This window comes from Zonotrichia albicollis, chromosome 6 (genome assembly GCF_047830755.1).
Source record: "Zonotrichia albicollis isolate bZonAlb1 chromosome 6, bZonAlb1.hap1, whole genome shotgun sequence".
Taxonomy (NCBI): Eukaryota; Metazoa; Chordata; class Aves; order Passeriformes; family Passerellidae; genus Zonotrichia; species Zonotrichia albicollis.
The window spans coordinates 56,221,886-56,245,441 of record NC_133824.1 but is presented as its reverse complement, the minus strand read 5'-3'; the positions used below and the strand labels follow the sequence as shown (position 1 = coordinate 56,245,441).

At 39.6% G+C, this 23,556-nt stretch overlaps 1 protein-coding gene across 8 annotated transcripts in view; it reads left to right on the top strand.

The window, feature by feature from the left end:
* NELL1 (neural EGFL like 1) overlaps positions 1 to 23,556 on the top strand; it is a 273,376-nt gene that overhangs the window by 117,059 nt on the left and 132,761 nt on the right. For 7 of the 8 annotated variants that reach the window (XM_074543909.1, XM_074543908.1, XM_074543904.1 and 4 more), the window contains exon 13: positions 18,317 to 18,442. The exons of the other annotated variant lie outside the window; for it this stretch is intronic. In XM_074543909.1, coding sequence (XP_074400010.1) covers positions 18,317 to 18,442 — 126 coding nt within the window. The remainder of the gene's footprint in view (positions 1 to 18,316; positions 18,443 to 23,556) is intronic. 8 annotated transcript variants of the gene reach the window in all.

Sequence of the window (23,556 nt, the reverse complement as noted above, 5' to 3'; positions counted from 1 at the left end):
GAAGGGAGGAGTGATGGATCTGACTCCATGTTCTCAGAAAGCTATTTTATTATTTTATGATACTATGGACAAGGGAAGAGATGAGAATCGTGACTCCATGTTTCAGAAGGCTGGTTTATTATTTTATGATATTATATTATATGATATTATATTATAAGAAAATTATATACTAAAACTTTACTAAAGAAATAGAGAGAAAGGAGACATCAGAAGGCTAGAAAAGAAAGGAATGAATAATAAAATCTCATGACAGACCAGAGCCTTGACAAAGCTGGACCATGATTGGTCATTAGGTAAAAACAATTCACGTGGAACCAATCCAAGATGCACCTGTTGGTGAACCATCCCCAGACCACATTGCAAGCAATTAAAAAAGATAATTATTGTTTACATTTCTTTTCTGAGGCCTCTCAGCTTCTCAGGAGTAAAATCCTAGCAAAAGGACTTCCATAAAATGTGTCAGCAGAATAGTCAGAGAGGTTATTCTTTCAGGCCAAAATACACATTTCTTCATATTGTACATCAGCTTGCATCAAGATATTGTCAAACCATCAATTCCTTTATGTCTTCAAGATGTCTGGGCCTTTTGGGTGGGTTGTAAGACATCAAGGATCAGTATTTATTTACACAGACACCAGATAAAATGGCAGATTAAAAGCAACATTGATGAATTGCAACGCTGACAGCAGAAGACAGCTAGTGAGGGATGCTGTCAGTAGGAGAAAAAAATATTTTTTCAAAGTAGTAATAAGCTGGCTGTACCTAAGGGAAATTTGGTAAGAAATGTGATTCACTTTGGTCACCTCGGAAACAAGCTGTTCATGTTATTAGGTATTTGAATTATTATTAAAATATTGTGTTATTACATCAATAACATGCTTAATCAGATGTTTTAAAATGTGATATTATAACACACTGATTTTCTAACATAGAACCAAATACTGATTTTAGCATATGAATAATGATACACTGGCTAAACTTTGGGTATTTACCAGTCAAGTCTTGAGAACTGCCTGTGACTGAATGAAGTTGGGTGCTTTGGAATTTTTATCTGCCTGGTGTTTTGTTACTGATTCCTGAATAAGCAGGATAAACACAGCATGCTCAAGGAACATTGCCCCTTCTGGATCTGCATGGGGGAAACTAGGGGCTGGTTTAATTTATTTTGAATTTTTATATATGGGTACATGCATGAATACCAGTTTTTTAGACAGTATGGCTGTAGAATATTTGGGTTTTTATCAGCTGAAAATCGGGTGTGCAGGTGTTCTAGTGCACCTCATGAGCTGGGTCTTGTCCTTAAGCCAAGGAAAATATCCTGTACCCATCATCCATGATGATGTGTCTTCCTTTTATTTTAAGTGATAGCACATTTATGGGGCATTTATCAGAATACAAGAATCTAGTACCTATTGGAAAACATCAAATTTGTATAAGCTAGAATCAGTGTCCATTCTGCGCTATGTAATTGTATTTATGAGAAATTTATATTTGTCTTCTTTTGTTTGGGAAGTCTTTATGGCCAGTGATTTCTTTATTCCTGTATAGTTTTTTTCCTTCATGCTTTCTCTAAAACTGTTTTAACACTTCTGGGATAGTTTAACAAGGTCAAAGCAGCATATGATTTTACCCTTCCAAAATCTTTGTGATGATTCAGAAGCAGAGTTCAGAGCATGTGACACATTGGGTTAGAAAATGTAAAATTAATAAATAGAAAGCTATTCAGAAAGCACTCTAAAAATGATGAACAGCTTGTAGAAACTGATTTATGAGGCAAGAACAGAAGCCAGATAAGTAGGGGTTGGTTGAATGGATGGGCTGAACGTGTCTTCAGATCTGTGCATGAGCAGAGAGGAGCTTTTTGTGCATTCAGGGCTGTGGACTGGACAAAAGAAGAGTTTTAGGGCTGTAAGATAATAAGAGGGAGGAAGTACAGAACAAAGTTGTTAAGATCTGTGAAAAACTGGAAGGTAAATAGAAACTGATTGTTTAAGAGAAAATTGTTTAAGGGAAAATACATATACACATATTCAGCTCTGTTAAGCTGGTCAGTCTGTTGTGTCAGTAGATTATTTCACTTCTGTTATTTGGGTTTATGAGAGCACTACAGGAGGATGAGAAGCTTTATTGTGCATGGTTTTTTAAAAAAGTCTTTGTAAATCTTGAATATCAATGCTTTGTGAGAAAGCAGCGTGTGCTCTGTGTTCAAGTCTTGTTATTATGAATTACTAATTCTTCCTTGACATTTATTATACCCAGAAACACGAATGCAGTCTAGATAGAAGTCACTCCTTTCCTTTGATTTCACAGAATGTCAAGTGAATTGACTCAAAAAAGTTGTGTTAAATGATGGGTTTATGCCTCAAAAGGTTTCAGTACCTCTCTCACATTAATGAAAAACAATGCCTAATTAATTAAAATTGCACCTATCAGCTGTTAAGTGACAGTTATTAGCACCATTCTTAAGGGCTTAAGTGGAGTGGAAACTTGAAAAATCTTGATTTTGCCTTACCATAATAAATGTGTGTCTGATTCTTCATTCTTTAGTACATAAGGCATTACAAACATGGTGATAAAATTACTTACTTTTTTTTAATGCTAAAGGAAATAAAATTCTTAGTGTACAATAAAGTAAATTAAGTGGGTTGACCTCGGCTACTGCCAGGTGAGTGCCAAACTGCTTTATCACTCCTTCCTCAACAACACAGGAGAGAAAATATAACAAAAGGCTCATGGGTCAAGGTAAGGACAGGGAGATATCACTCAGCAATTAACATCATAGGCAAAACAGACTCGACCTGAGGAAATAAATTTCATTTACAGCCAATCAAATCAGAGTAGGATAATAAAAAAATAAGAACCAATTTAAATCTCCCCATCCTCCCCCTTCCCAGTCTGAACTTTGCTCTTGGTTCTTCTACCTGCTTGCCCCAGGCAATAGAGGAGGACGTGGAATGGGAGTTATCCTCAGTCTATAACACTTTGTTTCTGCAATTCTTTCCTCCTCACACTCCTCCTCTGCTCCAGCATGGGGCCCTTTCTGCAGGAGAAAGTCCTTTGTGAACAATGTGGGTCCTTCCATGGGCTGCAGCTCCTTGTGAGCTGCTTCAGTGTGGGTCCCTTCTGTGGGGTCACAGGTGCTGCCACCAAACTTGCTCCAGTGTGGGCTCCTTTCCATGGGGGGACAGCTCCCAGCAGGAGCCTGCCCCATTGCTGGGTGTTCATAAAGTCACAGCTTCCTGCAGGGCATATCCACATGTTCTCCTGTGAGTCTCCTGCCTGGGTGTGTCTGTGCATCCCTGTGCCCTGCATGGCTGCAGGTGGGTCTGTGCATCCCTGTGCCCTCCCTGCATGGCTGCAGGTGGGTCTGTGCATCCCTGTGCCCTGCATGGCTGCAGGTGGGTCTGTGCATCCCTGTGCCCTCCCTGCATGGCTGCAGGTGGCTCTGTGCATCCCTGTGCCCTGCATGGCTGCAGGTGGGTCTGTGCATCCCTGTGCCCTCCCTGCATGGCTGCAGGTGGCTCTGTGCATCCCTGTGCCCTGCATGGCTGCAGGTGGGTCTGTGCATCCCTGTGCCCTCCATGGCTGCAGGTGGGTCTGTGCATCCCTGTGCCCTCCATGGCTGCAGGGTCACAGCTGCCTCCCCAGGGGCTGCAGGGGAATCTCAGTTCCAGCACCTGCAGCAGCTCCTGCCCCTCCTTCTGCCCTGCCCTGGGTGTCTGCAGGGCTGTACCCCTCATGTTCTCAGTCCTCTCTGCCAGCTGCTCTTGTGCAAGGTTTTTTACCCTTTCTTAAGGACACTCTCACAGAGGTGCTGCTGGTGTTGGTGATGGGCTCAGCCTGGGTCAGTGATGGGTCTGTCCTGGAGCTGGCAGGCCTTGGCTCCATGAACACGGGGGCTGCTTTTGGCATCTTGTCACAGAGTCCACCCCCTGCCATGGGGGCTTTTACCATGGCCATGCAAAACCTTGCCATGCCAACTCAATGCAGTGAAATGAGGGTTTCTTTTCTGGACAGAGGCATGCGATACACGGGACAATGGCAAACATTCTGAAATTCTCTTTATATGCTTTCTCAGCAGAAGGAGCTGTTCTAACTGCTTTGAGAAGGATGATCCCCTTTGGAATGTGATACAAGGGTTTTTAGCTGCTGTGGAAAAGTAATGTTTTTTGCTTTTCCCCTTTCAGTTTTACAGTCATCTCGGTCTTGTGTTCCAGCCCATCAGCAGGAGCTCTGGCCTGTCCGTGTTGTTCTCTAACATGTGTGTATGTTAACATCCAGGCCCTTACTTCCCTCTTAAGCTCACTTTCATCTCTTCTTTTCCCAACATTAAGGAAGTGTCTTTTACTTGTCAGCATTGTTATTCTGAACCTTTTTTGAGATGCTCCCTTTGCTTTCCATCAAAGGACAGACATCCATCATAAGGAGGGAAATAGTGACTTCTCCCCTCACTCCTGTTTGCAGCGATCCTAGAAGTTCTGTTATTCCTCCTGTGGGTAAAGTGGAGGTTTTCGTGGTCATTGCCTTTCTGGAGGTGATTATTTGCCTGATGCTGTGGAGGAAAACAAAATTCAGGATAGGGACACGTGCACAGAGCACAGGTTGGTGGAACAGCCTGCCTTAATGTACTAAAGTAGGAAGTCTTAGTTACTTTTTTAAACCCATTTTTGTCTGGGATTTAAGCATGTAGTACTCTGCAGCAACTGGGTGTGTTGGGGGACCAGGTCTCTCCAGTGCCTGCTAGCTCTCTTCTGCACTTGGCAGCTACAAATTCATATTTCCTGTTTTATGCTGGTGTAGGCATTGATTTGCATTGATGAGAGATTTGTGTTCTCAGTACCTTTTTCATTTACAAAAATTAGAATTTGGTGCAGGAAAAATCTCAGAGACTCTTCAAAGTAGGGTCTTTATTATATAATCTCATGAATGCTGTGGAGTGGGTTTGCTTTGACAATTATCCCTTCATGTTTGTCGAAGTCCCCAGCAGTAGGAATGTGTTTTCATGGCACCCTGTCTGGCTTTACTCTGTGGGTGACCTTGTGCTGTGTGCCACAATGTGGTGAGGTTACATTGCTGTTAATAAAAACTCAACAATAGCTTGAAATGCATGTGGAGGGAGGTGAAAGCACTGGAAACCATTGGGATGAGGAGTATTTTGCATTGATTTTGGTATTGACTTTCTATCCACAGCTTGTCTAGTTTTGCTGTCTTAATTTTTTTTTATCATTTATTTACAACTAATGTAGAATTACCAATGAAATCAGGCCAGAATTTGCTTCTTAATCAAGATGGTGAAAATGCATTAGATATCTATAGAAGTTTCCATCTTTATATTGATAATGGGATCTCACATGGTTTTCATAATGGTTCTCTGCAGAGACAAAATACATGAAGGTTTCATCAACAGCAATTTAAGAGTTACTATTTTGCTATTAAATAAAGTTTAATCTAGCATAAAAATTTGAGTCAGAACACAGCAATTGGAATCAGTAATGCTCATTCAACCCTCCTTTTCTTTCTCTTCATTCAAGGTGAGATCTTTGTTGATTCACCTTCCTCTGCAGTGTGCAAATAAGTACACACACACACACACACAGAGGCTATTCAGTAGGTTGGTTCAAAGCCCATTTCTGGGCTTTCAACAATTCATTATTCATTTCTGGGCTTTCTGCTAACCTTCACTGGGATTACTTTAACCTATGTTAAAGTATGCCTTTGGCACTGCCCTGCTGTGCAGTCCTGTATTTCACAGAGAATTTTGCTGGGTTTTGGAAGAACTTTTGGCAAAAGCCAGCCATGGCCATACTGGAATTGAGTCTTATTGCTGATAACATTCTCTGAAATTTATGTAATGATGCTGGCAATAAAACAGTAATTCACTATCCCAATTAGCAACATAATGCTGCCTCTGTTCCCAACCTCTACTCCTGAAGGTGTGCTGTGTCCTGCAGATTGAACCCTGCTTCTGAAGGCTCAGGAAGGTGTTTGCAGGAGGGCAGGTGCCCCTCCAGGGTGTCCATTAGAGCATGGAGGGAGCTGCACATCCCTCACAGCGACTGGCTCTGCACCTCTGCTCCAGCCTCTCGTGGCGCTCTGACCCCTTGCCTTGGTGCAACCCAAGGGAACCCGTGAGTGTATGCCTCAGCAGCTGACACTGAGAAAGGAAATGCATCTAAAACATGGATTGTAGAACACCCTGTGATATGGGCTATGTAGTAATTTCGATGAAGAGTTACTAAAAATGAAATATTAAGGACGTGAGTGTTCCACTTTCTTCTTTTTTTAACAGCAGCTAAGCCTGTGACAATGTTATCAAAGGGGAAAGCATTAAATTACTAGTTCAATTTCATAGCCAAAAGCCAAGCAATTAAAATAAAATTCATTCTAAGTGTTGAGGCAGGACTTTAGTTTGCAGGTAAAGAATATTTTTATGATCAGCTGTTGGATTCCCCCCCACCCCCTCCTACTTGTTTCACCCCAGGTTATGCCTAAGGAATGCAGTACTGTTGCAGTCTCCAGACCAGAAATGCCTCCTTTAGTAACCAGTGCTATAAATCACACCTGATTATCATATTTGCTGATGAGAGATCCATCTTGCACTTTTCACTTATGTCAATTAGGATTGTGTTTATAAGGGAAAAATATTTATAATATCTAAAATTGGGTGTTTTTATTCTGCTGATGTTTCATTGTTTATTTTTACATTATAGATGAAATTAAATTTTAAAAGGCACAGACAATCACACTAGATTGCATAGCAAGGATGTGGAACACTGAAACATGTTTAGCATGGCTCTGAGGGATCCTGGAAAGGAACTGTTTTGCAATGATCCATAATTTCCTTATCTGAATATGATATTAGTCTCTATCCTCTGTGGAAGCTGATGAGCAGGGAATAATCTGGAGCCATGAAAATAAACCCAGTGAATCCTCTGTCATGTGGAAGCACCTGGTTAGAGTGATGTGGCAGTGAGGAGGCAGCGCTGCCAGCTCAGCAGTGGTGATGATCACTCTGCCACTTCAGTGCTTCCTCATGGATTTTTCAGCAGAGCTGGGTAGGGGAACAAGATGTGATGGAAACAGCTGAATAACGAATTGCTGAAAAGATGTTAAGAGAATGGTTAGGAAAATGAAGGCCATACATAGAGAAGATAGGGCACAGTTGGTGCTTGACAGCGTGGGACAATATTGTTCTGCACAAATAGTCCTTGAGTGAAAAAATTACTCCAGTGCAAAATTGTGGAGTATTAAGTCGACATGATTTTTGCTACTAACATATTATCTGTCTCATTTATTATAACAGTATATACCTAAAGTCATTATAAAATACTAAACTAGTAGTTGTCCAGGGGCTTTTTCAAGCATGATAAAGACACCACCCCAAAAAAGCCCCATGCAGTTTTCATAAGCATTTAATTTTTCAGAGAGCTACAGCATCCTTCAAAATGCCACAATAAAATGTTGCTGTGGGCACAGGGATTCTAGATCAATTACATGGGCAGCCTTGTACAATTTATCATTTGAAGATAGCATCTGTGTGGATTTGAAAGAGTAAGCCAGTCAATATGGCAGGATGTATATAGGAGGAGAAAAACTGGGTGAGAGTATTGGGCAAAAAATAGAGAGTGAAAGAACAATGGTGGATGGTGGCATAAGATATATGCTGATGGAATGAGATATTTAGGATAATCACTCTCAGTATAATGGCATGAAGAAAGAATTGCTCATTTTGATATAATAATCCATTGTTCAATCCCAGCCATTAGTAAAATAAGATGGAGGGGGTTGAAAAGGTAAGGTATGAGCTGAATGAAAATGGATAGAGTTATTTCAATGTATTGTACTGCTTGGCTAATACAGGTAAATGGAAGATTAGAAAAAAACCAGACCCTCATCTCTTCCCTTCCACCCTCCCTCTGTGTAAGCATCCACTGGTATCTCTCAGATTGTTTGGAAAGATTAAAAAATAATACTAAATAAGGAGGTGAATCTGTTACAGAAATCCTGCATTCCTTTTTGGATAGCAGAATTTATTTCATCAGTTCTTGCTGAGATCCAGGAGTTTCCTTCAAAAGTGAAATCAAAGCCAAAGCAAGCCTGGCTTTGGGAGTACATTTATGTAGTAAAGAAGGAGCAGTCATTCTAGGGAACAGAGCTATTTTCCTGAGAATGAGGTGATTATTTTCCTTTGTTTTCTAATGGGCAGTAATATATTTGTGAGGAGTAGCAGCATAACCTTTTATTTGCAGTAGACTTATGTAATGGTGACTCTTACAGCTAAGCATGCAGTAGTTGGGTTTAGAATGAATTCTTGTGCATTAAGAGCCTGTGAAGAAGAAGAATGGGTGAAAGAGTGGTACTAAGGGAGAGTACTACTGAGGGAGAGTAGTCCAGTTGGATTTATTACATCTAACTCTTCCCACCTCTTTCCCTGGGGTAATTTGGTGACGTTTCTATCCTGGGTTCTGGCCAGGGGAAAGCAATTAGGTCCCTCTGTGTCCCAGGGCAGCAAATTGTGAGCACCACGTCTGTAAGGGAAGGGGCTTCCCACATATTGACATATTTGTTGGTCTGCGTGGGTTTGTGAGGGAGCAGGCTCAGATCAGAGCCTGTCATTGCTCCAGGTTTCTGCAGGGGGGTGGTGGAGAAGTGTCCAAGTCCTGACTGCAAACCCCAAAGCTTGAGCTGATGGCAAATCCTGACTGCAAACCCCAAAGCTTGAGCTGATGGCAAATCCTGATAGCAAACCCCAAAGCCTGCAGTGGATTGCAAATGCTGATTGCAAACCCCAAAGCCTGCAGCTGATGGCAAATCCTGATTGCAAACCCCAAAGCCTGCAGCTGCCCAGAGATGTGCTGTGCTGGCAGAGGGTGACAGGGTAGCTCACCATTTAGTGTTTGCCTTACCAAACCATCCTGGGGGAAAGGATTTGTGTGATAAGCCTTTTTTCCTCCACTATCTTCTCCTCAGCTGCTGGGAGATTCCCAAAACATCTCCTGCTTTCTAGAAAAGATATACACCATACCTGCGGCAGGACAGGAAAAGCCGGTGGTTTCTGATGTTTTCTGTGCTGTTTAATTTCTGTTGCACTGCCAAATGTGATTATTATGGTGAATTTAAGCAATATTTTCTTTATTGGCTACATGTCACAATGCCTATGCAAGCATTTATTGTACCTACAAGGATGAAGCTTAGGAACACCAACATTTTGTTTATCACATCTGTAGAAATGTTTATTTATTCCTAAATTAGCGCTTGCAGAGTAGCCTTAAGAAAACTTCTCTTCTAAAAAAGATAACATGTCCAAGTATGGTTATTTACTAACTTTGGAAAAGTATGGCTGATGGATGAAAGCATTTACAATGTGAAATATTGAACACAACATCTTTCATAAAAATAATAACATGAACAGCAATTTTGGAGCTGTTTTAAGATAAACTATGTATGAAAAAAACCCAAACATCATTATGAGACTTACAGCTACATGGGTTTATTTCTCATTCAATATTTTTATCAGAGAAGCTTTCAAAATGCATTCTATTTGAATGGCGTTCTTTTTCTGAGCTTCTCTCTTACCTTTCACAGAATTTAGCTGTCCCCTGCTGCAGATGCTTGGCACTATGGCCAGGACCATGGCTCTGACTGTGGGGAGAGAGAGCCCAGGAGAGAGTGCAGTTCTTGGGGATACAGCCACAGCTCTGTGACCCCTGAAATCTCTACAAAGAGCAAACAGCTTCTCCTGCAAGGTTCTGACTCCCACCAGCTCCTGTAGGGCCAGCCCCAGTGGGATTGTAGGGGATTACCTCCACTTTAGTTCAAGTGGTCTGGTTATAACGAGCAGAAGTTGCAAAGGGTCACAGAATGGTTTGGGGTGGAAGGGGCCTCACAGAGCACCTATTTCCTGCCCTGCCATGGCAAAGTGTCACAGACATCCTTTCATGAAAATCTGTTCCTTGGGATTTTTCCTCCTGAGAAGCTGAGAGGCCTCAGGAGCAAAAAGTAAACATTGATTATCTGCTGCTGTGGAATGCAACAGGTGCATCTGGGATTGGGCCATCTTGGATGTTTATAGTTAATGGCCAATTACAGCCCAGCTAGCTGGGCTCTCTGTCCAAGCCACAAACCTTCGTTATTCATTCCTTTCTATTCTTAGCTTAGCTAGCTTTCTGAGATAAACCTTTTCTTCTATTCTTCTAGTACAGTTTTAATGTAATATATATCATAAAATAATAAATCAGCCTTCTGAAACATGGAGTCAGATCCTCATCTCTTCCCTCATCCTAAGATCCCTGTGAACACGGGCACAGGAAAGGACACCTTCCACTAGAGCACCCCCAGGGATGGGGTACCACAACTCCCCTGGGCGTGCTGCTCTTGCCTCACCACCCTCACATGGAAGAATTTCTTCCCAATGTCCAATCCTAGCCCACCCTCTGTCAGTTTGAAGCTCAGAATGAAGCAGTTTCTCAGTATTTCTCCCAGGCTACATGTCATTACATCTTGCTCTTTTCAGAGCACTTAATGCAGTTCAAGAGGCAGCAGTCATCATTGTCTTTTTTTTTTTTCCTTTCTGAAGGACACCAGGTCGTTTCCCTGAAATACAAAATTCTTACTTCAAGTAGCTGCTGGTATTCCTGAGTATGTTCAAACACCTGGGGGTGTCAAAGAGCATGTCTGCCATAGTGTCCATGAGAGGATGCAATGAGTGTTCCTCAGAATCCAAGAATCCCTCCCAGCAGTGTCCTCAGAGGCATCCCTGATCTGCCTTGGTGGAGTGCAAGGGGCCAGGGAGCAGCTGGAGAGCAGGGAAGGAAGGTGGCACTGCCTTGGGTAACAGTCCTGAGTGCTGCTGGCCAGGCTGACCCCAAAATGAGAAATGGCTTGCTTGGTCTCTCGTAGGCCACTGAGGGGAAGAGCAAATCCAGCAGTGTCTGTAAAGAAAAATCCTTACACCCACTCAGGCACACTCCTTAGTAGCCTCTTCTGCTGCTGTGCATTCTAAACAGAAATATCAGTGTAGTTTCAAAGAGTAATTAGAAGGAAAAAATGAAAAGGCTTGAGTAATCCCGGATAAAGCAATCTTTTTAAACTTCACTTAGTTCTAAACATCACAGCAGCTGCTACAGCAGAACAAGCAGAATTTTGACTTGTTTTTCCTAGTTGCTTTGGCATGTTGGAGCAAATGACTGAGCTGCTGCTGTTAGCCAAAACCTGTTTCCCCAAATGTTTCATTCTGCTTTCTGTGATTATTTTTAATCTGCATTCTCTTAAGCTGTGTTATCATATGTGAATTCTGGCTGCCTATTTTTTAAAATAACTTATTTGCAACTGTCAGAGATACCTTATGAATAAATTATCAACCATCCCTAAGAGCTATAGCTGCAAACATTTTAAAGAAAGTATTAAGTCTGTGAACATTTTCTATTAATGTATTTATCAAATGAATGCACTTAGGGTTAAGAAAACAGTTCCTTTATGTTAAAAACAACACCACATTACTTATCTTTTCTTTGACATTACCACATCAATGGCAGCTTTTGAACTGATTGAAATGATCTTTTAGGAGAGCTTCAATTTAAATAAACTGGTTTTATCCTAAGAGATCTCAAGTTTCTTTGGGACCATGCCACCAAACCAGTGCACATAATTTTCCAGTGTAATGGTGGAAAGCACAAAGGAGAGTGGAACTGCAAATTTTCAGTTTTCCTTAGAGAGGGGCAGAATTTAGTAGTGTAATAAAAGGAAAAAACTAGTTGCTGAGAGGGACACTGGTTTGTCTGAACAGCAAGGTTTTTAAAGGGCTGAGCGCTGCCCTTCAAGATAGGATTGTGTTGTTTTGAGGAATGATGACCAAAAAAGACTATAAATGGAATTCTCTGATTCCAGAGAGTCAGGGAATTGGTCAGATCACTGCAGATTCAGGTTATGCAAATCAATTCTTTTTAAAATTTTCATTTTTTCAGCTAAGAAATCATAACCTCAAGTAAAGAGGCTGATGAATTGTGTATTACTGTAAGCAATAACAAGGATGGAGTAGGGATTGTGTTGTACCTAGGCAATATTTTGACATCTAAGGCTTCCCTTGGACAGATTTTAGGAAACACCCATGTTCCTGGGCGGGTCACTACTGTAGCTGAGACACAGGTAGCAAAATGTTGTGATCTCTTTTTGAGAATAATCAATTGCTTCCTTGAGTGTGGATGGTGAAAGTATTTAAGCTTAATACTGTTGAAATAAAAACCAGAAACCCTTACCTGAATTTTTATTTTTGTCCTTCTTTTTGGGGGGAATGCTTTTTTTGGCGCTGGTCTGCACTGGAAAGTGTGACTGTTCAAGTGTGATTTGCGCATGAATGTGTGCTTTAAAATATTTATTTGTTTAGTTGTTTAACCTGATAGTTGTACAGTTTCCATCCCTAGAGCAGCAGTTAAATAGACAGAGAGCAGATTTGGAATATCGATACTCTTGCACTGATCATAAAGTGGGTACATCAATGGAAAGCACTTTTCTGCTGTGTGCAGGGAAAGAGGCTGCACTCTTTTAATGATGCTCTAAAAGTCAAAGGGATAATGCTTCCTGATATTATTATATTGATAGTTATTCTATTGCCTTTGGATTCCCCGCACCAGCCCTAATTTATGAATGCCTTTTTCACTAGTTAGTTCTTTAATGACATTAGGCTAATATTTCTCAGCCTTGTTGAAAGGGACATTTTTCTTTGGCTCGTCTGCTCTTCTCTTGGGCTCTTGGCCTGCCTCTGAATGGGCAGTAGCTCCATCCCCAAGGCAGAGTTGTTCTGCTGCCCTGCCTTGGAGGAGATGGATTGCTACCAAAGAAGCTGCTAAACAGTTGTTGGTAAAAGGTTTAAGGCTGGCCTGAACATTTGCTGCCAGTAATGAGTCTCTTCTTACTCAGGCACCGGGGGAGGCTGAGCTCTGTCAGCCCGTGGGGAGCTGCTGTGTCTGCTGCTTTGTGGCTCCCTGAGGGGTCTGGGGCACAATTGGTGTGTTCCAAGTCTGTGCCAAAGATAAAAAACCAGGTGTGGGGTGTGTTAGATGCATGGGATGTGTGAGGAAGGAGACAGGCAGAGGCAGGATGAAAGGGGAAAATAGAAAGGGAAGTGGAGCTGAAGTCAAGTGAGTTTGACAGCGGAAAGGAGATGAGAGCAGGGAGGGCAGGATCAGGGAGAATCTGGAGAGCAGGCAGGTATAATGACCAAGGAGCAGCTTAGTGCAGTGAAAATGGCATGTGTTCATGTTAGCATAAGCACGGGGTGGCTGAAATTTTAGGACCTGTCTCGTGCTCCAGTACTGCTGTGCTCTGCTGTTTTGGACACTTCATTGATATGATTCCATCAGCTTGTGAACATACTTTAAGGTTTGACATTACTTAAATAGTAACACTGTTTGGTTTCACATTTTTAAAAACTCTGATTATGTAGACCAGGTCTAATGCTATTCAAGTCATCTCATAGTGCTGGCTGGAATCAAAAGAGGGGAGGGGAATCCTCCCCCACATTAATAATCATGAATTAGACATCAGAGCTTTCTGCAAAGCTGGGGTTTTTTTCCCTGTTTTTGATTTTCTGCCTTTGCTTCCCTACAGAGTTCCCAAAAATTCTAATTTTGTTTGGTATACTCCCCAACTGTAAAGTGAGTAACTGGGAGATAGCTGCAAATAGAATAATTGATTATGATAAAAAACATAATCTGTTACTGCTCTAGAACACTTCATAGTTTGTTTCATTTTGTTTTGATTTGTATGTTACTGTCTTTCAGTAGTTAAACTGAAAAGGAAGCCCCAGACAACAGGTGATGACAATACTGGTGTGTAAAAGGATTATTGTTGAGTGCATGGAAAGAGTGGTGTACAATTCCAGAGGCAGACAGTGCTTTGTTTCAGAATTGTTCCCTCATGGTTATTACAGGACTAACAGTTTAAAAAACAATAATTCCATTTCACCTTGGGCTGAATGGACAAAACTCCTACTGCCATCCATAGGTATTGTGCCTTCTTTACAGCTGAAATTAGTTTGGTTTGATGTGATTTATTGGGGAGGACAAACAGTAAAGAGATGCTCTAGTTGAGATCTGGTGTCTTGTTGTCATATTAAACATTACAGGTATGTAGTAATAAGATTCTGAATCAAGCATAGAGCGAGTTAAGTGGTTTGGACAGTTAGTGAAGTACATTTGCAGATGAGAAAACCTCTTTGCTTGGTTTCCATGGTTGAACACCATTTGTATTGCCTTCCCCTCCCATCTGGCTTTGTTGGTTGGTATGAGGTGCTGACCTGCCAGGTGCTGAGCAGGCAGCTCCTCTGAGATCCTGTCCTTGTGTTTTATATCCCAGTGTGCTCACAGCGCTGCAGAGTGCCCTGGCACAACCAGTGACAGGCATTTTCGTTTATCATCGCCTCTGAGCTCACGTTCTGTATTTATTGCAGCAGGGCCATGGAGATGGCTGGTTAGCTGCAGGGTGTGTAAGGAGAGCTCTGCACTGATGGTGAGCCCTGTTTCACTGTCTGCTGGGTAGACACTGAGCCCATGGCTGTCCTAGCCCAGACCTTGCTGAAAGCTGCAGCCCAAGGGTCTCTGTTGGTGCAGAGTGTGAGCTGATGGAGGTGGGAGCTGCTGATATGAGCGTGATAATTATGCTGTGTCAAGTCTCATTTCAAAGACCATAAGTATACCTTTTTAAAAGAAAAACAAACTACTTCACCAGACTAGAAAGAAGCATAAATCATGTATTTTTGTCACCTCCAAAGACCACTAGAAGATGAGCTTTAATATTTCAAATGCGACAAGCAATCCATACACATGAATCACAATTTGAGCTCCATTACAGCTGAGCTGATATATACCACTGTGTGCTTTATGGGTTTTACTCTAACAATATTAAGTAAAAACCCAAAGCTTTTTGTGATGAATACCTAACCTTTTACAAGTATTTGTAGCACTGTGGTCCAGAGCAACAGATTTAGTGTTGCCCTACAGGCTTTAATAAGAAAATTCTGTTGCCAGTTTTGACCTCTCAATATTGTTCTCTCTAAAGAAAATGCATGTATTAGTGAAAGGCTAATACTGCAAAGGTAAAAGAAAATCTGAAATGCTGAAAGGGTTTATGGAAAATGTAACCCCTAAAGATTGCAAAGACAGTTAAATAAATGAACAAAGTTTGAAGAGACAGATCTTTTTTGGTTTTTTTTTTTCTTCTGCTTCCTTTGTTAGGCTCAGGCTTTTTCTTCCTGGGCTCTGGAACTTCTGCAGCGACCCAGTGCCAGATTTTCTCAATTCTTCTATTTATAGTCAAGTCATCACTTGAAGTCGTTAGTCTCCTTTTGAGATATTCTCTCATGGCAATATTTTCATAAAGGCAGTGAATTTTCTTTTTATCTCTGGGTATTCTCATATTTTTTGTTGCAGCAACCTGGGCTGTTTTAGCAATGAATCTAAGTTCAAATTCCTTCACCTTTGAGACTTCTAATCCTCTCACTTCCCCTTGGGGGAATAAAGAGAAGTGTAGTGAGGGAGCAGGAGATGAAGGGTAGTGCATAAGGTTAATTTTCAGGTGAATTGGTTGCTGTTTTGACATTCTTGCTTTCTTTGCAGACCTCTTTTCATTCCTTTTCCTTTTATGCTGGAAAATTATTAGATATGCAAGAGCAAAACTCCTCAAAGCTACGCTCCAAAAGCCTATTAAAAATAGTCTGCAAGCAGATCAGTGTGAACACACGTCAACACCTGAGAGTTCCCCAAGTGGCTCACGCACTCCGTGGTGTGATAACAAGACGTGGGAGGATTTTTCCTGGCTTTTATCTTTCCTATACTGATGCTCCTGACTTTTTAAAATTCATTTCATCAAGTGGCACTGCAACTGAAACAACAGAAATGCAAGAATGAGATAGTTTAAGGTGTTTGCAGTGGTATACAAAGTATTTTGCCTCCAGGCCATCATTTCTAATTCATCCCAAGTTGGCAGCAGTCAGAAAGTGCTGCCAGCTGCCAGCTGTTTGCTGGCCAGCACGAAGAGATTTAGCTGGTAGCTCCTGCTGGACAGATGTCTGTAATGCAGAAAGTGTGAGTGTAGCTGGCATGTGTTTCATTTGCAGAGCCTGGAAAGTGGGGGTGCATCTCACTTTAGGAAGGTTAAACACAATACCTGGTTTTAGGTAAGCATGAGCTCAGCGTGTGCAGAATTAAACTCCCCCACCCCATTCTGGGGCTGAATGCTGATGTTTTGGTGCTGTTTCCATGAGCACTGTGCGGAGGGAGAAGGGACACTGTGGATGGGGTGCAGAGGGGTGTGACAGGAGGCTGCACTGTGGGGTGACCACTCACCAGCCAAGGAGGTTCTTCAGCTGCGCTGGCAATTGATGCCTTTCCAGAGTGTGAGCAATCAATAACAAAAGGAAAGGAATGGGAGGAAAAAACGTCTCTGATTCATCTTTCTTTGTGCTGGACCTATGTAACACTAGAATTAATATTTTGAAAACCATGAATTACTTCATGTAAAACTTGTGCTGCTAAGCAGAAAATCTGTCCTGCTGAGAAAAATATAAAGACAATTCTTCAGTGTAATATCTGGTTTTGTCAAAAAAGGAAGGGAAAAGATGTTACAGTTTGCAATATGACAGAGCTTTGAGATATTTAAACAGGCACGTAAATGAGAGGTTTGAGTCACTGTTGTGAAAACAGTTTTGGATTTTGGATTTGAAGCAGCAATAGAGATTGCTTAAGCAGAAACATGAGGTCAAGATTTTGCTGCTCCTTAATAATGTTTTCTTTTGCTTTGACATGATACAAACCGTAAAATGGGCTTAGGAGACTGGTTCATAACATGGCAAAAAACCCCAAAATGTATGTGTTGCTTCTCCAGAATTAAAAAAGAGAAATAGTGTTTCTTGAAGAACCATGGGAAGGAACACATTGCTATGATACAGGAGTTTTAAGGAATTTTCTTACTGAAATTTCTTTATTTAATTATTAAATCTATTGTTTATAGATTTATCTATATTTATAGATTTATCTATGTTATCATCTATAGATTATATATATTCTCTATATAAGATAATATTATAATATCTATATAATCTTATGTATTATATATTATATTAACTATACATTAGATATATATTATATATTATAATATCTATATATTATATATATGTTATATTATCTATATATTATATACATTATATATATAATATATATATTAGATATATATATTTTATTAATAATAGATTATCTATAGAATATCTATATTATTAACTGTATATTTATATATTTATATCTTACTTATAGATTTTATATAATCTATTCATTTATTAAATCTATTTTACAAAGTATTTTTAACTGAATTTGCCTTGTTTATCAGTACTAGCATTTAAACAGATTGCCTTTGGCATTGGAAATGGAATTTATTTTCTGTAATGTCATGTTATTAGATATATATTATATGTCATTTTATTATATATATATAATATTTTATATAATACATATATTATATATATATCATATACTTTATATATATAATATATTAGATATATATCTCTATATATTCGAAATTATATATAATATATATTAGATATATATTGTTATTAATAATCTATTTATAGATCACCTATATTATTATTGATATATTTATATATTTATATCTTATTTATAGATTTTATCTAATCTATTTATTTATTCATTAAATCTATTTTAAGAAGTATTTTTTACTGAATTTGCCTTGTTTATCAGTACTAGCATTTAAACAGATTGCATTTGGCATTGGAAATGGAATTTATTTTCTGTAATGTCACGTTATTAGACATATATGTCACGTTATTAGATATATAATATAATTAATATAATATTAATATAATATAATATAATATATTATATATAATGTATCTAATATATAGATAATATATATTATCTATATATTAGATACATTATATATATAATACATTATATATATCTATATGTATTAGAGACATATAGTATATATTAGATATATATTATTATTAATAATCTATTATTTATTGATCATCTATATTATGATATATATTTATAGAGTTATCTCCTATTTATAAATTTTACATAATCTATTTATTTAATTATGAAATCTATTTCAAGGAGAATTTTTTACTGAATTTGCCTTGTTTTTCAGTACGAGCATTTAAACAAATGTGTTTAAATTTAAACAAATGTGTCTAAATTGCCAAAGGCAATGGCCTTTGGCATTGTAAATGGACTTTATTTTCTGTAATGCCACGTTATTGGTTTTGCTGAGCCTGACTGCAGCCTCCCTGGGTGTTTGTGCCCCGCAGACATTGATGAGTGTGCGGCCAAGATGCACTACTGCCACGCCAACACGGTGTGTGTGAACCTGCCCGGCTCCTACCGCTGCGACTGCGTCGCGGGCTACGTGCGCGTGGACGACTTCTCCTGCACAGGTGAGCTCCAGCTGCAGCCCAGCGCTTGTCCTGGGAGCTCCCACCTTCTGGCCAGTCCCAAAGGCCAGCCAGCAGCTGGCCTGTGCCACGATGACGTTTGGGCACGGGTAGGGTGGGTGAGTGTGGTAGGAAGTGCCTTTCCCCTGTGTGGGCCCTTTGGGGTCAGCTTGGGAGGTGGCTGAAGGAGGTCACTGAGGGCTCTTGCAGCCAAGACACAGTCCCTGCCTGTCCCACGGCTGGGGTAGGGGCTGAGATCATGTGTGCTGTGAGGAGAAGTAGAACTGTGGTATTTGAGGTCCCCAGGACAGAGGAGGAATTGAGAATCTGACTTCATGTTCTCAAAAGGCTGATATGATATGATATATTATATGACATGACGTGATACGATATGACATGATAGGATAGAATGCTATACTAAATCTATACTAAAGAAAGAGAGAAGGATACAGACAGAAGGCTAGACAAGAATAAATAATAAAAACTCGTGACTGACTCCTCGGAGTCCAACACAGCTGATGGTGATTGGCCATTAAGTAAAAACATGAAGCCAATCAAGCTGTTGTTGAAACAGACCACATTCCAAAGCAGCAAACACAGGAGAAGCAATCAGATAATTATTGTTTTCCTTTTTCTCTGAGGCTTCTCAGCTTCCCAGGAGAAGAAATCCTGGTGAAGGGATTTTTCAGAAAATATGACAGTGACATGAGACTTCATCAGCTGTGGTCTGAAACTGGTCAGTGGATTGAAACATGAGAAGTTACCCAGAAGGAGAAGGTTTCTGGACAGAGCTGAGACAAACGTACAACAAAAGGAAAACTGAAATGTGTAAAGTTCTTAAATCCAGTTATTGTTAGGTGGTTTGGAAATTGTTGTTAATGCTGAGAATTAAAGTCTCAGGAACTATGACATGTTGTTTAGAAAAGACAGCAAGTGGATAGCATTAGACAATGAATCTAGTTGGTGTTTTTAAAGTATCTGTCTGCAAAAAGAGCTCCAAAAATTCCCAGTGGAAAGTAGGTAGGGCCTCATTTCCATTTAGGGGTTTTTAAGAGACCTTCTCTAGGAGTCTCAGAAAAATGTGAGAAGCTGCTGAACTGCTCATCCTAATATTTATTTGAATAACATCTTTCAATGACAACGCTCCAGAAAGTCTGATTTTGGGATTATTTTGATGGTACACCTGTCATGCAAAGGAGGAAAATATTAGGTAGGTTTATTGAAATGGATATAAATCAGCTTGACACATGTTTAGAATGGTGTTGGGTGAGCTGTTCTCTGAAGTGGAAAGATGGCACAGGAATATTCAATATCAGAATGATTTTCAGCCTGGAATAACTACATTGTAATGCATGTTATCCTTAGGGAAGGTCATAGGAAATGTTGACTTCCATGATGACAGCATGTCTTTTAGCTAATATTATATGCTTTATGAAACTGTAGGAAAGTCCTGCCCACCTCTTGAGAGATGCTGATACTAAACAGCTGTCGGGAAGCTGATTTTTATTTTGCCCAAAGAGTCATTATTTCTGTGTAATCTGTCTCTTTTCACTTTCTCTTGATCTTTTACAATGTGACATGACAGATTCAAACCTTAAATTCTGTGCTGTGTGAGGTATCAACCTTCACAGTGACAGGGAGACTGCTTTTGATAATCTGACTCTTTCTTTTCCATCTATGCTCAACTAATTTCCTAATGTGCCTTTCTTTCCAGCAGGGCACTATCATTAGGCATGCAAAGGGTTGAGAAGGAAAGGTATTTGTGATGATACACCCAGAAAGTGTGAAATAGCAAGACAAGTTGCTTGACAGTAATGAGAGAACATTCACTTAAAGTGCATGCACACAAAGAATCCAGAGCAGGTAAAAGAGCAGATAATGGAATGAGAGAGACAACTATTTCTTGCAGGTTTATTGTCTTGCAAAAACCACTTCATTTTTGACATGGTCGTTAAAAAGCACAGCAAGTGTGTTGCATAGATCAGGAAAAACTTGGTTCATTGCCTGTTGTATTTAGAAATAAGTGTTTGTTATAATATTAAATAGAATTAAGATAAATACTGTGCAATAGAAGCACTAATCCTGTCTTTGTATTTCTCATTATGCTTAAACAGACTTCTAGCAGCAATAGTAATGATTAAAAAAAAGCAATAAAAAAAACAGGCAGCAAATATTTAAGTAATTTCCCCTTATACTGACAACAAATGTTTAGCAGGCACCATAGACTGCAGCTATTACTCAGGTCTTTAAAATTTTGTTATTCTTTGTTCAAACCGAATAGATGAGAAATTTTCTTGCTATTGAACCATGTATTTGAAGACAAATCTGAAAGCCTGAGATGGGTTGGTGTTTTGAATAAAATTGTGTGTGTATGGGGTAAGGCTCCGATGGGCTCAGGAAAAAGATGATGTTTCAGATGTAAGTGCTTGAGGCACATGCATGGCATTGCAGGTATTTGTAAACTGCTGAGCCTAAAGCAGAGTTTTTGTACAGAGCAGGAGATGTCATGTTTTGGGCAGCCTGGGTCTAGTTCATCAAGGTATAAAGGCATTTGCAGCTGAGCAGATCCTGTGTGTTGCTGATAGGCTTGGTGGCTGATCCCCCAGCTCTCAAAGCTTTCAAAAGGTGGAAAGTATGGAAGGTGTAAATCTCTATGTGGAAGGTGTAGATCAGACACAATTTTTAAGCTGAATGAAATGTTTCCGTTTGATATTGAGGGGGTTTTATCTTTGTAAAAGGAAATGGAGTGATTGCTGAAATGTTATGTCAATTTGAATTGAGCAAAATGAAATTCGTTTGGATATTGCTGAATTTTATATATGCTGCTTCCAGTATTTTCTTTAGAACACTGGATCTTAGTGAAATTAAACTAATTTGTACAGGCTCGATGTTGCTGAAAGTTTTTTCCTGAAACAATTTTTGGTTAGTAGTTTCCAACTGTGAAGTAGAAACTTCTGTCGTTATCAATAAGGAGCTGCTGTGCTGGAAGATGTGCTGATTGCACAGAAAATGCACTCATACAAACAGAGTGACTAAAACATTATTCTGGATGAAGTCTACCATGATATTAAACTCTCACCTATGACTGAAAATCAAGTGCTGACTATTTTGATAAATAATCAGTGTTCAGTCTCATGTAAGGAAAAGACCTGGGATGATGAGACAGATTAGTCAGCCTAGCAATAGCTTCAGCCTGTGCTCACCAAGAAAGGAACATCAGTGGTTTTCTGCTTACCTGTTCCTAGGGCTTTGTGCACTGAATGTTAATTAACTTGTTGATGGTTTTATTAAGAAGAGCTACCCTGGAATAGGAACCTGCTTTTCAGTCTCTTCCTGTGGCACTGACAGGTTGTTTATCTGTTCTCTAGTAAATCACAGTCTTGTCCATTCTGAAGCTGGCAGGAAGATTTGCTGCTCCAGATGTTCTCATTTGCTGGAATCCATTGATTTAAAGCATTTGATTGATTCTCACATGTTTTTACCCTGGTTGCTTGTTGAAAAATAAGTTCTCTTGGGTTGCTTTCCTATAACACAGCAGTTTGGGAGTTTGCTTCAGAAGTGCATTATTTCATTTCGTGCTTTTAAAATCCTTACAAATTACACAATAAGAATATAATACTTTTATTTTTGATGGGCTTCATCTGTTCTCTGGTGTCATGTTAAAAATTCATGCATGTGATTTTCTGTTGTTTGAAACTAGAATACATATTTCCTAAGTCTCACTGCCATTCAATCAAGTATGCTAATGCTTTTTCATCTTAATAAGCTATAAGTTACCTGTAATGACCACATACATCATGCTGCTTGCTAGGAAGAGAAAACAGTGTGGGTAGGCTTCATCTCTCTTTGCAAAAGGTTGGCATTTTCTATGAAGACAATGATCACAGAAAAGATTCCTGGCCCTTAACAGCTACGGTAGCTATAAAAAAATAATTACTCATTTTGCAATTTTCTCCTTGTGTCTGCATGGAACACCAAAAACTGTCTCAAATCCTGCAGCCATTAAGAGTGAGTTTCATTTTATGTGGTCACTACTGAGCTTGAACACTGTATTTTGTTTGATTTGGGATTTTCTTGTTTGCTTGTGTTTGTTTTTTGTTTGTTTGTTTTTTTTTTTTTTAATTTACTATGATTATGTAATTAAGCTTGAAGACCTTTTCAAATGAGAGTGCCAGGAGGTTTTTCATTCTCTATTTCCATGTGTTACTCATGGCCATTTTTCTAACTGAAGAGGCCTCCTTTGGACTGGAGAATGTCTCAGCCCATTTTGTCCAAGTTTTATCTTTTCCAGAAGTAGAAATAGAACTTTCATGGAAAGTTATCTGGCCATCCACCATGTCAGGAGTACCCATTCTGTCAAAATGGGGTGAGACTGTGCAAGCATCCTCCTCTTCATGCATTAAAGTTATGCTGGCAGATGTTTTTCTCTGAAAATAATCCACCTCCATATTTTACTGGTCTGCATGGTGTTTCAGTTGTGGACTGTGCTTTTACCCTCTTCCAGTCCTCATTTGCTGTGATGACATTCCCAGAATTTCTTTAACCTTTGGTTTCTCACAGCAATGAGTCACTAAAATATTTGTGTGTTACTTGCAAAAAATGAGTCTTTATCTACCACAGAAAGAGGAATTATTTTCAAAACACATAGTTCAGTATTCTAATTCTGTGAAAAAACAGATGTTAGAGAAAAATATATTATTTTGAAGTCTTAGAAGTATATTATTTATATACTTAGAATATAGTATAAGTATATAAGTATACTTATATACTTATAGTCTTAGAATGTAAATCTTAGTCTTGAGTTTATATTCTAATTTGATTTACAGTATGGGTAGAGAAGAGGGAGTAAGAAAAGCTAATGATTTTGGCTGGTTTTCCCACAAGTCCCTTCACTTCCATCCTGTGTGGTTTCTGGGGCAGCATTCAGTTTTCAATGTACTGCACTTTTCAGAACAAGCCCTTCTCCATCATGTTATTAGAAAAGTTGTGCTTAAAGCATAGAAGAATGTAAGAGCTCTGAGAAATCTCATTTTCAAGGGAAAAAACCAGAAACCCTTTCTCCTGTTCTTCCCTTCTTCCCCTCCCCTATCTGTGAAAGGCAGCAGAAGGTCCCTGCT